The sequence below is a fragment of the Dufourea novaeangliae genome, unplaced genomic scaffold (assembly GCF_001272555.1).
Source record: "Dufourea novaeangliae isolate 0120121106 unplaced genomic scaffold, ASM127255v1 scaffold99, whole genome shotgun sequence".
Classification (NCBI taxonomy): domain Eukaryota; kingdom Metazoa; phylum Arthropoda; class Insecta; order Hymenoptera; family Halictidae; genus Dufourea; species Dufourea novaeangliae.
Window position 1 is genome coordinate 399,472 of NW_015373982.1, and position 20,790 is coordinate 420,261.

Sequence of the window (20,790 nt, forward strand, 5' to 3'; positions counted from 1 at the left end):
GAGGGTGGACGTTTCGCGCTATTTATAATGTTTACAGTGGCGCGGACGCGCCCGACAGCGAGGAGGCGTCTATTTTGTGTTATTTACCGGTTGCTTAATTACAAATTTCCACGTTCGCCCATAGGCGTGGTAATTGGTCCGAGCGATCCCGTGGAAATCGGCCGATTCGTCAAGAGACAGAGGGGGGTGAGGGGGTGAGGGTGTGACCAGCGAATTAATCGCGGGGGTGCGGTAGGAAACGATTTTGCAATAAACGCGGGCGGAATTCTTCCACGAAGCCGATCGAGGCCTCCTTTTTGCCGCCAATGTTTCGACGGCCGGAGACGCGTCATATCGCTAATGTCGCTCTCATTGAAACGCGAAGTTCAAATCCCTTTTAGCGAAGCAGAAAGTTTCGTGAATCTCCCGCTAGTCACTCAGCGTTACTATCGTGTTGTATATGTATACCTATGTCATTGTCATGACAGTAAAAGTTAAAAACGTCTTAAAACTTTCGTGTTCTTTTGCGGAAGCACATGGAGATAGTCCAACTTTTGTGTTATATTAAAAAAAAAATAATAAAGGTTGATTAAATAGTGACTATTAATTATTAATTACAATTTAATAATTATTAATTCATTATTAGTTAATTAGTTTAATGCACGGTCGTATGCACTTAGACTAAGATGTTTTAAAAGTAAGAAATGGCACATGCGCCACAGGGATATAAAACTTTTATATGATGTGACGCATGTGTTAATTATTTTTCGCTTATTATTGCTTCGCGACAAATTTTGAAAGCACACCTGACTATTTTAAGGGATCCCCCCTCCACGGGAGTTTCTGCACCTGTACAAACGACCGTGGTACAGAGTCCTCTCGATTATCGTCTGACTTGTTCTACATGATTATTGTCCAGGTGTTATCCCCACCACTGAGGAAGGAGGGAGGCTCTGGAACCTGTCAAGCGCATAGCTTGTTGCCCTTCCGCTTTTGTTGCAGATACTCGGGCTTCGGGCAAACAACGAATTTACGAGGGTCCGAAGCATTTCTCCCTATAAGGTTATTGTCCCGACGCGGACCCGAACTCCAAGCCTAACTACAGTTCACAGTCACCCCGTAGACGACAGGGGGCAAATATGCAGTCGGGTAAACAGCCTTCAAAGCCCGTAGCAGCCGCGACGTGTAATTTTCTGCCGCGTAAGCTGCAAGAGCTCCTCTCACTTCTGCGGTTTTGCACACACAACACAACAGACACGCAACAGGGGGCCAGGGGTAATATACACGGGTAAGGGTAAAAAATTACAGTGTGCCGGCGCACGCTGTTTTCTTTTTTCTCTCCTTACGTAACGTCCGCGAACGAATCGATCGCGGCCGCCGGAGGTAGGTAAAAACTCCCCAACACTGTTTCCCGGATCACCCCTGACTGTTCATGTTCATCGATTCATTTATTGCAATGTTAAATTACCCGAATATGTTGTCACCAATGATAGTTTTCACAGATACGGATTTACCAGGGCACCCGATCACGCGTGATCCACCTTCATATTTGATCGCCGTGAAGTGAAACAGAAAGAAGAGAGAGGGGGGAGAAAAACAGGTGAAGGCGACAAGGGTGGGCAGCTTGCGAGCCCCACGATCTTACGTAACAGGTGCAACATGTGAACGCGTGACGGAGACGCGATAGGGGAAAAAACTTCCCCTCGGATGGAATTATTCTATGCTGATCCCTGTTCGCGAACACGGTAGTTTCGAATCGCGCTATCTTTCGCAATGCGTGTGACGCGTTTAAAAAGTTCTCAGAACGAAGTGTACATGACATCAGCGGTTCTGGAAACGTAGCGGAAATTGAATATTTATTGTATTTTTATATTTTCCGGAAAACGACTCAACCGACTCAACTCTTTCAGAACAATAATCAATATTGGATGACTTTTTATAATTTACAGTTTATAGTTTTTTTACAATTTGCACAACGTTTAGCCTTTTCGGTAGGAAAAATACGTTTTCATCACGTGATAGTAAATCGTGACTTTTATGGTCATGACACTAAATGTTATAACTTTTGTCGTGAAAAATAGATGTCGCGTATCGTTGGTTTACAGTTTTCACTGTTTTACATTCTCGTACAGTGTCACATTGATTCGCATTGTGGAGCATGAAATATCGGTTAAAAACAATTGACTATCGCGTTGCGTAGACAACGCAAATCGGGAGAACGTAACTCGGGGCCCCACTTACTGTACCACGGCTCGAGTATACTACCTTTGAAACGTTTACAAACTCGGCCAAGGAGCATAAAGAGAACCCGAAAAGCTCGTGAAAATATTATCCTTCCAAGGCTCCGGAAGCAACGTGGCAATTAAACGATCCTACTAACCCAGGAAACATTATTTTACTCGGGTGTCGTTCGTTTTCCGACACGTGTACCGTTTTCTCGCGAAAATACGTCGGTCTAGCAATGCTGCAGGAAATCTCGTTCGCGATCAAAAAGAAAGAAAGAAAGGGAGAGAGGAAGGACTCCCGCTGCATTCCGATCGGTCGTCCTTCGTGCGTTGCACCTACAACCGCGAGTGCAACGTCTTTCGTTAATGGGGTAGGTTTCCTGAACCCGAACCTGTTACTACAGAAACTTATATTTCTTACACGCAACGAGTTTTCACTGTCACCCCCACCCTTCCGACTTATTACAGATTGGCTGATCGGAAGCCTTGGAAATCTCTGTTGCTCCCTTGAAGATCTCGACTCGAGGAAAATGTAGTACACGGTTGAGTGATATCGCAAGTCGTAGATATTTATTGGGGATACTTTTTATCTTCGACTGGAACTGAACTTCCTGTTTGATTGCGCGACGATACCCTGGTTGTGCAGAAATGTACGAGAGGCATTCGTTGAATTTTATTGAGACTTTGATATAGAAGCTTTTAGCTTTTTTTATAGAAGTTCCCTGAAGAACCCTTAGTTTCTCGTGAAGGTACCTTTAGTTTTACCCCCCTGGATATACCCAGAAAATATCGTGTAACTCGTATACACAGCTACTAACTGTACGAAGATTAAATTCTCCGGTGACCGTAACGAGTTCAGAATGAAATTCATTCAACGATCGAGGCAGCCGTTCATCGTTACGAAAGAAAGAAAAATCTGAAAGTAGTAATTACTGTACCAGCTCAGTGAAACTATATCCTTGAAACTACTCGAGCACTACTGACGTATTTACACTATTTTTACACTTTGGATGCGCATCGCGGATGAATTCGTCCACGGTCCATTCAATTCGTTAAAAGCCGAGATTCTTTACTGGTCACTTGAAGTGTTCACTAAGGACGGAATGGAGATGAAAACAATCGTTACACCTTTCAGTTTGCATGAATCGTCCACGTTGCACATCCAAAGTAACTTTAAATTTTCCATAACGGGATTTTGCAAGAGATGTGTGCGTGCGATCTGTGTCGTCTACGAAAATGTAACAAAATGCGTTGAAACCGTAGAGTCCAGCGGTGCAGGCAAAATACACGTTGCGATTTCGCAACAGCGAGCTTGCACGTTACACCTTTGATCACCGATAATCAAGAAAAATTGCCGACTCTCCTCCCGCATCCAATTAGATTTAATTACGGCGTTCGCGTGAATTCCATTGGGCGTATACACGTTCGAAAATAACAACGGGAACAGAGGCGTGGAGATGTAAAATTAAGTTTGTCCGGATTATCAGTCGAAATTAGAGCATACAAGAGGGAAGGGGGAGGAGAGTTTGTGTACACTAGCCGGTTCACACGCACGTGCGTAGGCGGTTTAATCAAGGGGCAACTTATCCTGAACCCGAACCTGTTGCGGTCCGCGGTTTATCTCCACCCGTGATCACGCAACGAGTTTCCGCGAGATCCGTATCGCGGACGGTGAGCCCCCAGCGTGCGTATGTGTGCATTTTTGCATGTGGCTTTCCCAGCGAGAGAGCTGTTCTCCACTGGGATCTACGAATCCTTGCCAATAAATCGGACTGTACGAATATTTTCCTACAACGAGATAGAATTGTTTTATTTTTCTTTCGCGTTCTGTGAAAAGGGAACTTGAGAAGGGTGATCCGAAATGAATTTTAATCGGAATTGGGCGCTACGAATCCTTACGAATGGATATTCTCTATGATACAAAGTGATAAGGTTGTATACATATTCCGAATGTTTCTGTAATACAAGGAGATAAAATTGTTTCTGGGTTCTGTGAAACTGGGTCTCGGTAGGTGAACTAAAATGCTTTTTATTTGGGACTAAATAATCGGTTCACCATTTTCTTACGGACTTGAATTATTCGGTGTACCAATATAAATACTTCGCCATTTTCTTGTGGAACACTATTCGATTCGAAATAATAATTCTAGTATTTAAGTATTTTTTCTTTACTGTAACCCAGGCCTATGTACAGGTAATTTGTTTGTTACCTCTATAGGATTTATGTAACTGTAATTTATCGAATCCTTCGTTGATCTAAAGGATTCGGAAGTCGTCAGAGTGGGCGAAAGAATTTGTGTCTGTGGTCTCTGTTGAAACACGTCCAAGAGATTCGATGTCGACGATCGATGCTCACGTAATTATTTGCCTCGATCTTATTATCGAGCCGTTTCGGTGCTAATGCGAAACGGAGCCATCTCGGCCGTTTTCACTTGTTTCAATTAACGCGGGCACGCTCGAACAAGACAGTTCATTGACCGTTACGAAAAAACTGGAGAAATAAACAATTGAATTACGCGGGAATAGTCCGGGGGGGGGGGGTATTTGTGTTCCTGCTCCAGATACAATTTCGGTTCGAGGGGAGCCTCGATCGGGAAAACGACGTGACGAAGGACAGAACTTATTCCGAATTAATTTTTAATTAAAACTCTACCGACCGGTAGGCTATTAATAGATTTTTAAATTTCAGTGCCTATAGATAAGAATCCCATTAATTTACCCTTAGATCAGGGTTAAACAAACAATTGTCACATTGTTCTATTAGACTTTTTACTGTTTTTCATGAATGTATTTCCCTACTGAAATGGTGAACAAGTGTCTGATCATTCCCTAAATAGCTAACAGTTTTAATCCTTCATACTATGTACTATCGATCGTCTACCGTATTAACTCAGGTCTAAATAATCATCGAATCTGGTTCTTAACGCAACAAACGAGCTCACATTTATTCTACATACCTACCCTTCATCTCCGAATTTATCCGATCATCCGTGTAACAAGGTCGTCTCTGCTGGTTATTATTAAATTACCCCGACGAAACACAACAAGGCCGATAACAGTCAACCTTTGTAACGTAGACGAGAACTTTTCGGAGGTGTTATGAAAAAGGAAGAGTTCGATATTAATAGAAGAGTCGTAGTTACGGCTGCGTGTGCTTCCTCAAAACTCCAAAGAACACCGAGGCGGCTGCCAACGGAAAAGGCTTGCCAGGAACTTTCGGTTCCCCGAGCCCCGAAATTGTTTATTGTTTCCTTCACGCTCTCGACACACGAAGATACGCATCTTTCGAGGCGAGAAAGATGACCGTTTCAACTCTAAACCCTGACCCGACGCAAGTCGTTGCACAACCCAGGAACACCAGGAATTATGCAACTTTTCGTTATCGTATCCGAGAAAGAGAGAGAGAGCTACCGACGATTCTCTTGCGTTCCATCGCAGTAGAATCTATTCCTTCAAACTAACCGCCAAACCGGTGTTCCCGATCGAAAAGTCACTCGCTTATGAATGGAGCTATAAAATTGATGTAAATTTCGTACATCGTGTATTTTGTCTAGCTGTAAAAATGGAATAAAAGATTCGCACAACGAACTCGCGACACAACCAGCACGATCAACTTGATGAATACGCTAACGAGACGAGCATTAGAACGCGCGCGACCCCAGATTTACAAACCTTGTTACGAGTTTTCCGCGTTCCTCTCGCGCCCGCTTCAACTGACCTCGTTAAACCAACGTATGCAGCTCCTAACGAGACCGAGTTTCGGAAACAGCCCAGAATGGAAATCGGTTTCACGCTTCTCCGCGAAAAATTCATTTTCCAATTGTCCGTGGCCACCGTTAACAATTTACCAGTGCAACGGTTTCCGATTACAATTACACTACACTCTCTCGATCAGCGTTACCAGGCAATTCTCTACCCGTAGGGATAAGATCACATGTCGCACAGAACTCTAACACAATAATACGATTTCTGCACACCATGCCGATACTGCTACGGATGAAAGAGTGACGTTGCGTCCCTCCTAACATAAATACACATACCCCCCCCCCCTACTACTTCGTATTATAAGACACTTTGTCCCTACGCGGTCATATTTTCTCTACTTCTGGCATATCTACTCTCGATTAGGGATGTTCGATTCCGATGTATAACGTATACACTAACGGCCCAATGTATGGACCAAGGTCTGATAAATAAGAAAGAAAAAAATATTATTCTACAAAGAGTTAACGAAGGTAACTGTTAAAACTGATGGGCAGTGATTTGTATTACACTGATTTCGTATCATTTATGTCATCGTAACAGAATAATGAGTTACCGTCCGCTGAATCAATCTTCTGAAGAATCGAATCAGAATCAAATATACCTACTCTCGATAGTAGATTCTTCGCGATGCAATTTCGATTCATCGTACACCTCGATCGTAGATCCGTCAATCCAACCTGTCCAGGAAAGTTTGTGTTCGACTTAAGTATTCACCGAGTACCCCGAATTAAAATCACACGAGGATATAAACCGTCCAACATTCCGCGAGTGAGTCACTCGGCTGACTAACACTTTCATCCTTTCTTTTTTCCCCGGTTCGACTGTTCGACGCGCGTCATTGTTCTCTTTTTTTTCCTCTCTCTCTCTCTCTCTCTCTCTCTCTCTCTCTCTCTCTCTCTCTCTCTCGTCGCTACTCCCAGTGATAAAACAATACGCTATCCTGATAAGACGTCGTGTGAGCTCCTCTTTCTTGCGAACGATGTTTACACGGTCGCGTGCGAGTTGTGTAATAATCGCGTTAGGAAGCGATGCACGGTGATTCCGTTAAGGATTAAGCATTCAAAATGGAACGACTGGTGTAGATCCCTATCCGAAACACGTTTCGCTACGTCGTGATTCGATTCGTGCCGCTTGTGGCTTTTCATTTAAAACAGTACGAATGGATATACATAGATTTGATGAAGCATCTACGCACTTCGTACGACAACGATGTTTTTGTACTTTTAACGAATTTCTCCCTTTACGAAAGTCTTTTAAAAATAAAAACTGCATAAATGTAATATAACGAACTCTGATGGACAATGTACGTTTAACAGTGGAATACTAACAATAATTTTCTGTTACATTAATGTTAACACGGGGCACACAGTATCTCATGTGGTAGAACCAAATATTTGTACCTTTCTTCACTAACTTTATTGACATAAAAATTGTAAAAATCGTTTGTTGTAAGTTCGAAACAAAGTATACCTTCATTGAATCGAATGATATTTTATTACATTAGTCATCCTTCTTGGGGGGAAGAGGGGGGGGACACTGTCATCATATCCACATTTTAATGTCCTAAGGTTAAACGACTCCCTTTTTAAGAATGTAAAAGCATTCCATTTTATACTAGCACGCCACGATCATTTAATTTACCTAATAACATCCAAGGCTATTCAAACTATCTCGTTAATGATCGAAACGCGTTTATTTTCTTCCGATAATTACCGTCTGGCGCGCGCGGTTTTACTGTCATTTTTTTTTCTGTGTCTATCGATTGCCAGAGGTCGGTTCGATCGTTTTTCCGGGCACCAGCGATTTTTCAAGGCGGAACGATCACGGGCAGTAAACGAATGAAGGGGAAAAAAGTCGAGACACGGGGCCTCGGGATGATTAACGTGTTTCCTCGTAAGCCATCGGAATGAATCCTCCCTCGAAAGCGTGTCTCCTCGCATTAACGCCTGACTTCATCGGACGACCGAGCGTAAATCTGGCGATCTGCGGTTGAACGTTGATATCGCCTCCTTCGTCGCGAGTTCTACGTCGCATTCAATTTACGTAATAAATTGCATTCCTATGGTAATCGACATCATAAATCCCGGGCTGGATACGTTACCATACGCGGATAAACACGACCCAGGGGTGGCTCGGGGGTTCCATGAGAATCGCGTGTCTGGGACGTTGCAAACGCCAAAATCAACCCGGGCATTAAATCAACGTCGTCGGACAGAGAAAACGGCCCGGAACGGTACAACCGTTTCCGACGATAATGGAAACCGTTTCGCCGGGACATGCTTGACACTAGAACTGATCGAATCAAAATGACCCATTGGGATATTTTATACTATTTTTCTTGTTAGTGTGCACTGGTCATTACCTTTTTGTTTCGGGCGTTTGAAAAATTCAGAACCTTGGTACTTTAGTTGATTCGAGTAACAGACAAAAAAGAGTGTTTGAAGACAATAGGTAACAGGAGAAACACGTGTGCGTCGAAGTGATCCAGGTGGTCTCGGATAAAGATTCGGGATCATTTACAACACATATTTGACTTTTTTAGTTGCTCGATATCACCGGAATTTTTTTCCAACATTGATTACCCCAACGATAGGGTTTATTAAAAAATGTGTCATAAATTTGGTGATCTTTTGTGAAAAATTCTATTTAATTGTACGTTACACACTCGTCAGTCTCTTAATTATATGATATATTTATTCTATCTATCTATTACTCCAGATTCGATATTACTGACCTTTCTAACCTGTTAACCAAGAAAGACTGTATTTTCTTCTTATTTACTTACGCAACGATTTTTATACTCGACTGTATAATAATATCTCCAACAGCAGCGTAAATCAAATCAAGCTTGTGTTTACTGCATCGGTAAGTCGCTTTAAGTAGTCACTATTCATCTTCAATTATGCCTATAGGGACGCTCGTGGTCGAAAAATCGTGTCCAGTTAACGGGTTAATAGGATCAGTGGCCTGGCGAACTCTCTGCGTTAAAAAAAAATCGATCCGTTTGACAAAATAAAGTACCGAAAGAGGGAACACAAGTGCCTAAGGTACCTTGTCGATAAAAACGACGTTGGATTAATTGGAAGATAATGAAACGATTTACCTTTAATGGACAAATATGAAACCTTGAACCACAGAGACGAGTTTGAATTTCCATTTCATTATCATCACCTAGTGACGAAATTGACTGCACGCTATGCCCATAACGATAACAAACAATACAGTTCAGTCAGTTATTAAAATTGTCACGGAATCATCGTTTTATTATTCATCCGAGACGAGTCGTCTGTGGTTAAAGGATAATCGCATCGCGAGGGTCAAGAAATACGGTTATAGACAGGGAATAGGGGGCATTGATGACCTAAATGCGGAAATAATCGCTAGACCAAGAGTACACACACACACACACACACACACATATATCTTTAGCACAACACACAGAAACCACGGAAAATAAATAATCTACGTGTTCGCCACCTCTCCCGCAGTGAAATACGCGACCGAGCGCCATTCAATCGTCAAGAACGTCGGTCCTCTTTGTGGATCCACTGAGAAATATCTTAGCCGGGAGTATACGTCCGTGGGTCATTACGTGTCGGGTGGTGTTCCCCGTCTAAACACCGTGCCAATTTGAAATGTTGCGCATGCCAGAGGCCGGAATAATCTCTTTCCCCGCTAACAATAAGCCGGATAGATCTCAACGGGTGCCCCCGAGGTTTCCTAATCGCCTATTTTTCCGCGCGCAATACAACCACCGTTGGTAGGTTTCGGCGTCGTGGAAATTTACCGACTGCGCTACGCGGATGTTTATCCGCATCTATTACTGTGTGGTGACTGGGAATCGAAATTCCCTCGAATAATTTATATGTAAAAGGAACGGTACCGGAGAGTTTTGTTATGACAGTTAAACAATTAATAAGATTAAATTGTCGTTTGGATATGTAACAATGTAACACGATTTTGAATCGATACCGGTGAAGTAAACTGTCGAATTTCAATCTAACACGGTTTAAAGAAACTGCCATTTTGAAAACTTTTGTTTTTGGGGTTAATTCTGACAGAATTTTATACATACATACATACATACATACATACATACATACATGCATGCACAGTATACATCCTACTATGCTTCAATTCCTTTAGATTGATATCGTGGGAATGTAGAATTCTGTGCGCGATAAAATGTCAGAATGTTAGAAATTTTCGTGTCTAAATAATGGATTTTCCCATTTCTGACGGTAAGGGAATATAGTCGAACGACGAAGAAACTCTCTTGGTTTGTCTCTCCGCGGGAAATACTACGAGAAGGGGATCTAGATTAATCTAACGCCGTTTTTCGTGAGAATCGCGCCAGAAACGATCCACATTGTTCCCTCTCGAACGGTTACGATTGTCGGTTGCCCGAAGCTTCGTGGCTTTTGTCCTTTGTTCTTCTGGTCTTTTTACGATCGTTGGACGAGAAGAACAGTTCTGGTGACGGAAAAATATACGGAGGATATGATATAGAATATAGAATATAGAGCATAGGGTCACGAGTCTCGATACAAGAGCCTCCTGTTCCTAGGTTCTCCGTTCGTTATTTAATCGCGAAAATCGCGTGGGTTGCCGTTATATCTCGTACTACACGCTCGGGTGAAATTAAGCACCCGGAAGAGACTAACGGCCGAACGATTCCGTTCGATGCTACACGAAAAGAAACTGATGGGGGGGATTGAAATGTCACGAACCCTCGAATACTTCGTAGCATTCTTGCTTGATCGTGGCCACGTTTCACCTTCTCCCTGTTCCTCCTTCTTTGCCGTCACGTAGCCAACGAAGTGGCTTCGAAACTGGCACGGTCCGACAAATAGAACTTTCAATTAAACGCGTGTTTCATGAAAGGGGCATTAGAAAAATGTTAACTGTTCGTTCGAATTAATAACTGTTTCCATTATAAAATAGCTGGCACGATATTTACTACATAATATCCTCCACGGACGCAATTGCAATAACGAAGAAAAATTTTCGGCGCGCTCGATTTTCCGTTATCCGTTACGCTTGATTTTCGCGCACTTGTCTATAAATACGAACACGCAACGAAAAATCCTCAGTTCTCTCGCGTCCACGGACCTCTTCGGAGGCCCTTCCTCTTCTTATTCTCCGATTAGTGGCTACTAGTGGTCACTGGTGGCCAGTGGTCAGAGGGTTAAATAGTTCGAAACAAATTCATATTCCTGTCTTTGAATCAGTAGCTATTTAGACTTTGTAAAATACTTTCAGAAATTCCTTCTCAATCACACACCTTTTCAACGAATCTTTTCTTTATTATTGCATTATTTTACTTGGTTTCCATCGAAGCACAAGCCTTTCTCCGACTCGTCCTCCGCGGCGATAGCGAAACGAAGCGCCTTAATCGGTGCTTTTAACGGTTACAACGTCGACAAATTATTAAATACTGTCTAGATTAAATTAAAAGGAACGCAGCGCTCGCCCATTAAGCGGCAATTAGCCACAGCAATTTAGAATGGGGATTTCATTTTACGGTAACAATGTTCGCAGAGAGACCGATCGATTCGTCGAAACGAGAGACTTCCTCGGTCGAAATTTATCGCGTACGACCAGGTTAAAAACGATGAACACGGCCGTGATATCTTTGCTACGAATCTTCGGTACAATTTCATTTTCAACCTGATTTATACGCTTGAAATGGCTGCTGCAAGCGGGAGTAATCATTTCGATTCCCCGGGTAGAATTTTATTTTCAATCCAATTTATGTGGTTGAACGAGAGCAATGCGATAATCGTTATTACGATCCTTACGAGCGCAATCTAACCGTCGCAGCAAGAAAGTATACAATACGAGTAATAGTCGTCATTAGACACGATTTTATGGGAAAATCGTGGATACCATTAGTGTTATTATGTTGTGGTAAATTCTGTATTTATTTCAAAGGAACTCAAATACGCTACGTTAATAATATTTCCCGTTTCTTTTCATCATCCTACGGAATTTTGACCGAACAAAAGATAGGAGAAGTATTCTGTATTTAAATTTGATTAAAACCTTGTTTCAAACATAGTAAATTACTCATTGATACATTGAAAGTGATACAAATGCATACAATCCGCAGTCTAAATGATCAATCGCAGATCCAAAATGTGTTCCCCGTTGATTCTTTCCATGGAAAATAGGATCCATCGGAACAATTGCAACGTACCTAACCCACTTTGTCGCACAATTACCGCATCCTGATATCAAATTAGCAACTTCAGAGGCGGCGAGTCGTAGAGAGAGAGAGAGAGAGAGAGAGAGAGAGAGAGAGAGAGAGAAAGAAAACCCCCTTATGACCCCATGGATCCCCGGAACACCATATTGTGTTCGCACTGTTCGCCACGAGAGAGAACCAAAAGGGGGCGGGGCTCTCCCTTGATACCGGCGTAACAAAAGATCGTCCTTGAACGGATCCCCCACGTAATAACGTTTGATAAGGATCGAGGCTAGTCTCCCGTGAATAAAGGATCAGAAGGGGTGGAATTGTCTTCTGGGTAACGCTGATGTTCCTTTATTGTTCCTAGACCAACAGAGGCGACAACTTCCGAGTTTAGAGACGCGGTATCGATCCGGTCGTAGAAAACGGAAACAGATCGCGAAGATAACCATGGGAAGGGGAGGTGCCACATTGATCGATCATTTATGGTAATACTTTTTTCTCTGTTGATAGGATCAAGGTTTCTTGGCGGGTGGACAGGGCACTACTACATTTCTATATATATTCAAATATATTGATTTTAGATCCTCTTGGTCGAGAAGAATTTTGCCTTGAGGCTCGATCTTTTCGACAATCTTTCGATGCACCTGTGCAAAGGAGAATTACAGGAGCTGCTTGTTAAGAACCAATGGAGGAGACACGATCTTATCGGTGTTGCTAATGCTGGTCACTCGGATAGAATCCAGTGACACTGGTCGATTATACTCGCGAAATTTCGGCGGTGATCGATCGATCATCTTATCGTGTTTACGTTCCGTATCACTCTGAACATACATACGTACACACACCCGACAAAACGGTTATTCCCTCTCCTTATTTTGTGGCCCAAGCGGATTATCGAACATTTTTATGGTCATCGTAAAAGTACAAAACGGGTATTGTGCGTGAACGAGATCAAAAGATGTAATAGTCAAATCTATCTCGCAACTTTCAAATTACATTGTTTTAAAACCACGTTCGTTAAACCATTTACATTGAAATATTGTATTGTAATATCACAAACCATAGGAAAAGATGACGTCTGATCCTCTAATAACATTCACTACTCACGACACTGTTATTAACAGATTTCTATCGTCAGTTATTACTTTACCATGGTAAAGCTGCGTTTACACTATGTAGCAAAGCATTGTATACCTTTGCTATACAACATGTTTTTATAACCAATATAAACAGTTACACGATACACATTTTGGACAAGTTTCTATAACATTTCGCATCTTATTATTTAATAAACCGATTGCAGATCATAACCTCTGATGAATTAAGGAATCGTCCACGTAAAAATCTACGTATTCCTCATTCAGAACCCTTCTCATTCTCATATTTTTGCAACATTGTAAAGAAGGTGTTCCCATTGCCATATACAAATTCTTTTCTGGTGTGAACGATCGCGATGCATGGAGGATTGGTCTGAAAGGAAGGAAGAAAAAAAAGAGCCGTCTGAACGAAGTTAATTGTCGCGATTCCGTTTCTCGAAAAAAAAATCTCGTGTCGACGCCGCGCAAAATTATCGAAAGAGAGAGAGAGCGTTTTAATCGGCTGAAGCCCTGGCCCTCGACTTTATTGCGAACAAAAGAACTCATTTCCACCGTGTACAATACCGTCGTTTATTATACACTTCGGTATTGTTCGAAATTTCGTTTTCCTTTTTCCATGCGTACACGCGCGGCTATATTTCGGTCAGGCAACGAAGGTTGGTCAGACACGATTTTGGCCGTTAAAACCCTTTCATTATCCAGATTTCTTTATCAATCGTATACAAAACTGTTTTACGCGGCGCGGTACACGGCCATACGATTGAAACATAAATTTCGATAAGATTTTACGGTCTGTTTTCTTTCTCTTTATCGTAAACGTACGATTAACCCTCGAATGGTAAGTCATGGGTTTCCAAGTCGTATTTGGCAAGATGGGGAGGGATCCAACCCGAGCTCTTTTTTACTATTTTTACACGGGTAAAAAAAGTTATTATCTTGAACTTTTTTTGTTTATTTATATCATAAAAAATAATAATGGGGTTATATAACATATAATAATATAAGCAAAAAAGTTCACTAAATAATAAAAAATATTTTAAAACAAAAATAGTAAAGAAATAATAAAAAATAGAGCGGGGATAGCAGAAGAAGAACTATAACTTGGGTCAAATTCGACCCGCATCTTACCATTAGAGTAGAGTTCAAATGGTATTTCTTTTTCTTTTAGTAAAAAAAAGGACAACAAATAGTAACAATTACTGATCAAGTAAGGGACCAGTGAAACAAAGAATACGAAAACCTATTGAATTTTTCGAATCATGTGTTGATAAATACGGTGACTTAGACGTATTATCGGATCGACATTAAACAATGACTTTTTTTTAGTTTTGTCCATTGACAGCCGCACTGCTGCGACGGGGCGAGATAAAATGTTGGCACGCGTGACGACGCACATACCGCCGTAAACACGCGCGCGTCGTGTCGTGTCGTGTCGTGTCGTGTCCCGGAGCCTAATTACTCGTTGGAACATGTGTCGCTCGGGAAAGAATGCGAGAGAGCAGAGCCGTTTATTGATAACGAGCAGCGCATCAGGAAGTTGTAATTACCCGGCAATTATTTATAGTCTGTATCCTAGTTGCACACCTTTACTCGATAACGCACCGCTGGATGGGAGACGTAGCGTTCTTTCGCGTTAACAAATAACGCGAGGTGCAATTAGTCGATTACACCCGGTCCGCAAGGAACGGGTAGTTTAGTGTCTTACTTCCTTTCCAGCCGAGAAGACTACTGTTTTAAATCCTTTTCCGAGAGAAATTTAGATAAGTGAAATATTTTATAATACGTCGAACAGAATTATTTTACGTTTCAATGGGATTTTCAAATTTCCCGCCAGGCTCATTCTCCCGCCCGGCACATGGCAGTTAACAATTCTCCCTTAATCCCACGAGTCCCCCCCATTTCCAGATAACTGTACTCCTTAATAACGATTCTGAAGTCTACAGGCCCCCTCAAGTCCGCAATTTTCCCGAAACAATTTTAAATTTCCCGCCAGACTTATTCACCTACCGCTAACCGGAAGCAGGCGGCCATTAACACTCGTTCTTGAAATACAGATGTTTATTATATTTCCCGACAAATATCCTCAGGCCCACACTTCCGGATACTACACAAGCTTCAAATAAGAACACACGCACAACTCTACCAACTTAAGTCCCGTTCTCAATCGCAATCACCGCGAATCGACGACGGATGAAGACGCGGAATATTAACGAGAGAATCTCGGTGCACGCTCAAGGGAAAAAGACGTCCAGTGGAGCGCATCTAACATTAGTTACGAGCGTTGCCGGGTATTTTGCGGCAAGAAGCATTCCACGGAGGATGGGGGGCGAAGGGGAAATACAGCAAGTGAACGAGAGAGAGAATCTCATGGCAAAACGAAGCATCCGCGGCGACTACGTTGCATTCCTTCTCCATACTCGTGCCGCATGTGAAGTAACAAAGTCCCCCCACCATGTGTGTATATACATATACGTGTGTGTATGCGCGCGGGTGGTTAGGGACTGGGGGCATAAGGTAAACATAAAAACGGCGAAGTGGAACGGTAAGTAAATCCACGACGAACAACGGGGAAAGAAAAGGCTTCCCTCTTGGGAGAGACAAAGTCGGTGACGACGGTGGTATAAGAACGATTCAAACGTGTCGCTCGATGACGACGACGACGACGACGACGACGAGGAGACGCTGTCGTTAGAAACTGAACGAGACGAAGTTTCCATCCTCGAATCAGTCTCGATGTGACTCATATGACACGATCGATTGAGAAAACAAAATCAAATTCTGACACAGCGATCCCCCGACAAGCGATGTGGTAAATCGATTTCTATCGAGATCACAAGTCGAAGTCACAATTTCAATCGAGAGGTTGTTTTGAGAGTAATCGTGTCAAATACTTTTTACTGTTTTTAACTGTTGTCCGCCCGACAATGCATGAGTTTATTCGGAGGGACTCAAGAGATAGAAAAAAAAAGCAGTGGTTAGAATGATAGATATTTTATTGGTAGGGTTAAAAATGGAAAATAATACGAGTCCATGAAGAGCCCAAACGCAGTCACCCGTGTAATTGCCCAGACGTGGCAGTACTGCAAGGATTAAAATCCGTAATTGATGTTTATGTTAACATTCACAGGAAGGGGGGGGGGTTGTAATTCGAAAGTATCGCCAGTAGAATACATATCAAGACACAACAGATAACACCTGTCTATCTGTTGGTTCATCGTGGATAATATACTGCTCGCTATGACCGGTACTAAGTCAAAAAAAGGGACACCGTTAATGGTAACAGCGTCTTTTATTAATTCTAGAAAAGATGTCTCTCTCTCGGTCGCCTCGTCGATGGCTAAGGAAGCTCATTGAGCTGACCTAAGTTTATCGTATTTTCGTTTGGAAAAGACAACAAATAAATATGATTTACAGTGGAAACATCATAAATTACTACTGTCTTTCAGTCAACATTTTCTGTCCGGTGATCACGCCTAGACTCTCCCCTAAATCTTTATAGGGTTAATATTTGACACTAGCGTAACTGTCCTCGGTGTATTAGAATCGAACAAAGTAGGGTTCCAGTTAATGGCAAACCTCATTTAATCCCTAGGCTTTTCTTTGCTCGAGGTCCCCCTTTTGTACAATATCGCGTTTATTACGACCAGACTTTTCTCATTGACATTGCCTGCGAGATGCGTGTGCACGTGCTTCGAGTTCGAGGCCGTGAACAGGCGCTGGCTGCCGCACGATAAAGAAGGAACAACTACCAGAAGACGAGGAGGAAAGAAAATCGTCGACGACACGAAAGGAAACGAAACGTTCCCCGTCGCGACGAAACACTCGCCGCGTCTCTCTATTATACCGTCATCGTCGTCGTCGTCGTCGCGGTCGGCGACCACGAAAACCGTATACCTAGCAGTCGCCAAGGAATAATGAAACGCGCCACTCACCATTCCTGGACACGTCCAGCTCCACGAGGTTCTCGAGATTCTGGATGTCCGGTGGTAAACGGTGGATCTCATTGTCACTCAAACCGAGTTTTCGTAGCCTTTGTAGCCGGAAAAAGTTCTGGAAACAGTAAGAAAAACGAAAAACACTCGATGAGATTTTACGTGTTAAATAAGAATCAAACTAATGACAGTGTTAGCAACCCTATCGTGTATGTCGTACGCGTACATCGTCGTCGTCATATTATAGCCCTGATGGAATGATACGTCATGGACACAATAGAGAGACAGAGAGAGAGATAGAGAGAGAGGGGAGGGAAGAGAAACGAACGATGGGAGAGGAGAAGGTGGAGGTAAAAGAAAGAAAAAGAGATACAATGATTGTAAAACAGAAAAGTTAGGCATGTAGCGGTATTTGCCTACCTTGGGCAGATCACGGATATGATTCGCGTCTAACAGCAGCTCCTCCAAGCTTCTAGAGTATCGTAAAATATCATCGGGGACGCTCGGCAGAGAGCAGTGACGCTTGTCAACGTATTCCACCTGCCTGTTACACCCTTTAAAAATCGGAATGCAGCGGAACATGATATCCTTTTTCACTATCAATCACGTTAATAGAGCACCGAACATAATTGTCCCGTAACGTTTACGGAGGCGGCACACGCTTGGCTATTCAAACATATTCTCGGACGAGATTTTTGGTTAAAAGAACGCGAAGGGAAACGAGCGGCACGAACACACACTTTCACGCCCTACTCAGCTTTAAACGCGCTCACGGCTTGTGCCTCGAAGTCTGACGTCATCACGTCTACGAACCACTGATCACGTTGCTCTAAAGCGACACACAACAGTGAACGAATACGACGCTTTGAAAAGGTTTTTCCCCCACTCCGTACGCTTCGCCATGTGTCTACTGTTTATATAGAGAGGAAACCTGCAATGAAATAGTGGAATCTATATTATTGTTTATACATATACATTATATTGAGATCTTTAGTGTGTCCTTAAATCGATTTCAATACAATTCAATTAATTTCCGTCTTTTTTTAAATAATGCTAAGTAATAATTCAAAACAATGCAAATCCATGAGAATTCACCGTAATATCAAATTTACATGTGTGCAATGAAAAGTACAGACAAACCATGTAAATTGTCGTTTAAATAATGTTTCCAATGACGTCAAATTGTTTATTGAGTTCACACGAAACGAAATTACCGAGTAAGAACTGTCAATTGTGGCGTTTATCGTTAATATTTAGATTTGTTATGTGTTATGGATAATTGGTCAATGAGACATGTAACTCTATCTGTAGCAAAACGTTGAAACTATTAGCCAATTAGTACCTTCATTTGGTTGTTGAATGGCGCAACTCGTCTTCAGGTATACATACATCATGTACATTTAAAAAATGAGAGGTATGCTTCTTTTATATCGAATTATTCAACCGTCCTGACTCTAACAGTCCATCACAATTATTACTTGCTGCATTGTCTAATTAATATTTAATTTTTTAAGAAAACAAATCCTGAATAGTATTCTGGCGCCACCTACCGACAAGAAATGGTACTAATTGACTAATAGCTTAGATATTTTGCCACAGATGGCGCCAAAGTTCTCTTTCATTGTAAACAATTAAATGTCAATAAAAATGTATTTACTAACGACGATTATCAATATTCTACTTAATTTCAAATGCATAATATGTTACCCCCTTTTTATTGAAATCTTTTAATTGGATTTATAATTATTCTAATTATTATAATACTTTATTTAAAGTTCACTGTTATACATAAATTTATACTTTAAGAGTTAGAATTGTTCATACTGAAAAACGAAAATTCTACTCAATTTGCATGCATTGTTTGCCTCTTTTGTCGAATATACTACAACTGTGAAAAGTGTCGCTTAACCTTCTTCTTCATATGTTGTCACACTTTAGCTTTAAATAATATGTATAGTAGATAAGACACTAAATGTATGTGAATTCGATAACACTCTAACAATCTACGTACTTGCATTACTGGTAACGTATAATTCGCCAAAAAACACTTAAATTGACGAATAATTACTAAATATGTAAATTCCAGGACATTTGATATAAAAAAATAAACACTTATTTATTTACTTTATTGAACTATTCATTAAAAATTTACATCTATGTCCTGCAATTGGAATTTACAAGAAATGTTATTTGTTAGTATCATTACTAACTTATGCTGTAGCAATTTATAAATATATATACAATATGTAGTTTCATGTATTACATAAGTAATTTTTATGTCCTTTGCCATGCTAATAATTTGTTCACATATTGTTACAGGTAAACAGTATTCTTTTGATACGGTTTGGACATTCATAGTTTTTTATTTAAAAAAAAAACATGGATATTGCACTCATATCAGAATACTTGGAAACATACCAAGGCAGAGACAAATTCTTACGGACTTTGTCTTACATGTCTAAATTAGCTACATTAGGCACATCTTCAAAGGAAATTGAGAAGAAGTTGAAAATTCTTAGCAGTCAAATGAGTGGCTGCAGAATAATACTAAGATTGCTCGATGATATACCAATGATTCATTATGCTATAACATATGGCTGTGGTAAGAAGGTACAGAATCCTTAGATGAAACAAAATAATGTTTAAAGGGTAGACTTTTTGTTCTCATTGCATGTTTCATTTTACCTTTACTAATGATATGTACGGACTTATATCATTGTTCTAGAGGCATATAAATTTGATATCTAATCTAATAGGAGCCAGATTGGTTGTTGAGATGGACAGAGTTAATACAAATTGCGGTGGATATTATATTCTGTCCAATAGAACACATTTACTGGGCTGGTGAACACGAGTTGATTAAAATCAATGTTGAAAAGTGGGATAATGTTTCAACATGGTTCTGGATCATCTCTCTTCATTTGTCATTGATTAAGTATGTTGAAAAAATCAAGGTCCAATCTGACATTTATTAAAAAAAATTCTAATATTTTTTCAGATCTGGGAGAAAGTTGAAGAAATTGAATAATTACAAAACACACCTTGGTGAAACTAATTGTGATGCAAGGTAAGTCTAGAGAGATCATGCAAAATGTTTCTTCAATTGTTACAACTTTAATCCACGTGGTTACATTCATTTCAATAGAGCAGCTTTAAAAACTGTAAGCAAACAAAGATGGAGTGAACTACTGACGAGCACCAGACTCCTACTAGATATTAGTTATGCTGTGAGTTATTTACCACCTGGTGTATTTTGGGGAGGTCAGTTAAAAACGTGGCAGGTCGGAGCACTGGGAACTGTGTCCTCTTTGATTGGTTTATACCAAGCATTAAGCAAACGAGCAGAACAGAAAAAGTATTTGTAACAACACCACAATTTTGTATAAAAAAATTCTTCGGACTAGGAGCAGCTTCTGATAGTATTGCAAATATAATCTTTTACTTTTATGAAAAAAAATATTCAGGGGGAAGTTCTTAAATTTTGTATCAAAGGTGCTGAACAATATCTGTAAAAATGTAAATAAATTATACAAGAATTGGAGGAAAATTAGTTCTCATTTTCCATGCACTGTAAAGTATAATTTCATATATATTATGAA

At 41.0% G+C, this 20,790-nt stretch overlaps 2 protein-coding genes across 2 annotated transcripts in view; one reads left to right on the top strand and one right to left on the bottom strand.

Annotated features, from left to right (window-relative positions):
* LOC107187285 (protein lap4) overlaps positions 1 to 18,022 on the bottom strand; it is a 40,422-nt gene extending 22,400 nt beyond the window's left edge. Inside the window, 2 exon segments of the mRNA XM_015575347.1 lie at positions 17,192 to 17,309; positions 17,612 to 18,022. Coding sequence (XP_015430833.1) covers positions 17,192 to 17,309; positions 17,612 to 17,773 — 280 coding nt within the window. The 5' untranslated portion in view covers positions 17,774 to 18,022.
* Positions 18,023 to 19,570: 1,548 nt separating this feature from the next.
* Positions 19,571 to 20,653, top strand: LOC107187271 (peroxisomal membrane protein 11C). Its single transcript, XM_015575309.1, has 4 exons — positions 19,571 to 19,801; positions 19,948 to 20,126; positions 20,190 to 20,258; positions 20,337 to 20,653. The coding sequence occupies exons 1-4, from the start codon at positions 19,571 to 19,573 to the stop codon at positions 20,554 to 20,556; spliced, it is 699 nt and encodes a 232-aa protein (XP_015430795.1). The 3' UTR covers positions 20,557 to 20,653.
* The last annotated feature ends 137 nt before the right edge of the window (positions 20,654 to 20,790 follow it).

Bases quoted from the DNA above. Each gene is read 5' to 3' on its own strand.
- LOC107187271 (XM_015575309.1), top strand. From the start codon at position 19,571: ATGGATATTGCACTCATATCAGAATACTTGGAAACATACCAAGGCAGA. The intron at 19,802-19,947 runs GTACAGAATCCT...CTAATCTAATAG, and splicing joins CATATGGCTGTGGTAAGAAG to GAGCCAGATTGGTTGTTGAG. The intron at 20,259-20,336 runs GTAAGTCTAGAG...TCATTTCAATAG, and splicing joins GAAACTAATTGTGATGCAAG to AGCAGCTTTAAAAACTGTAA.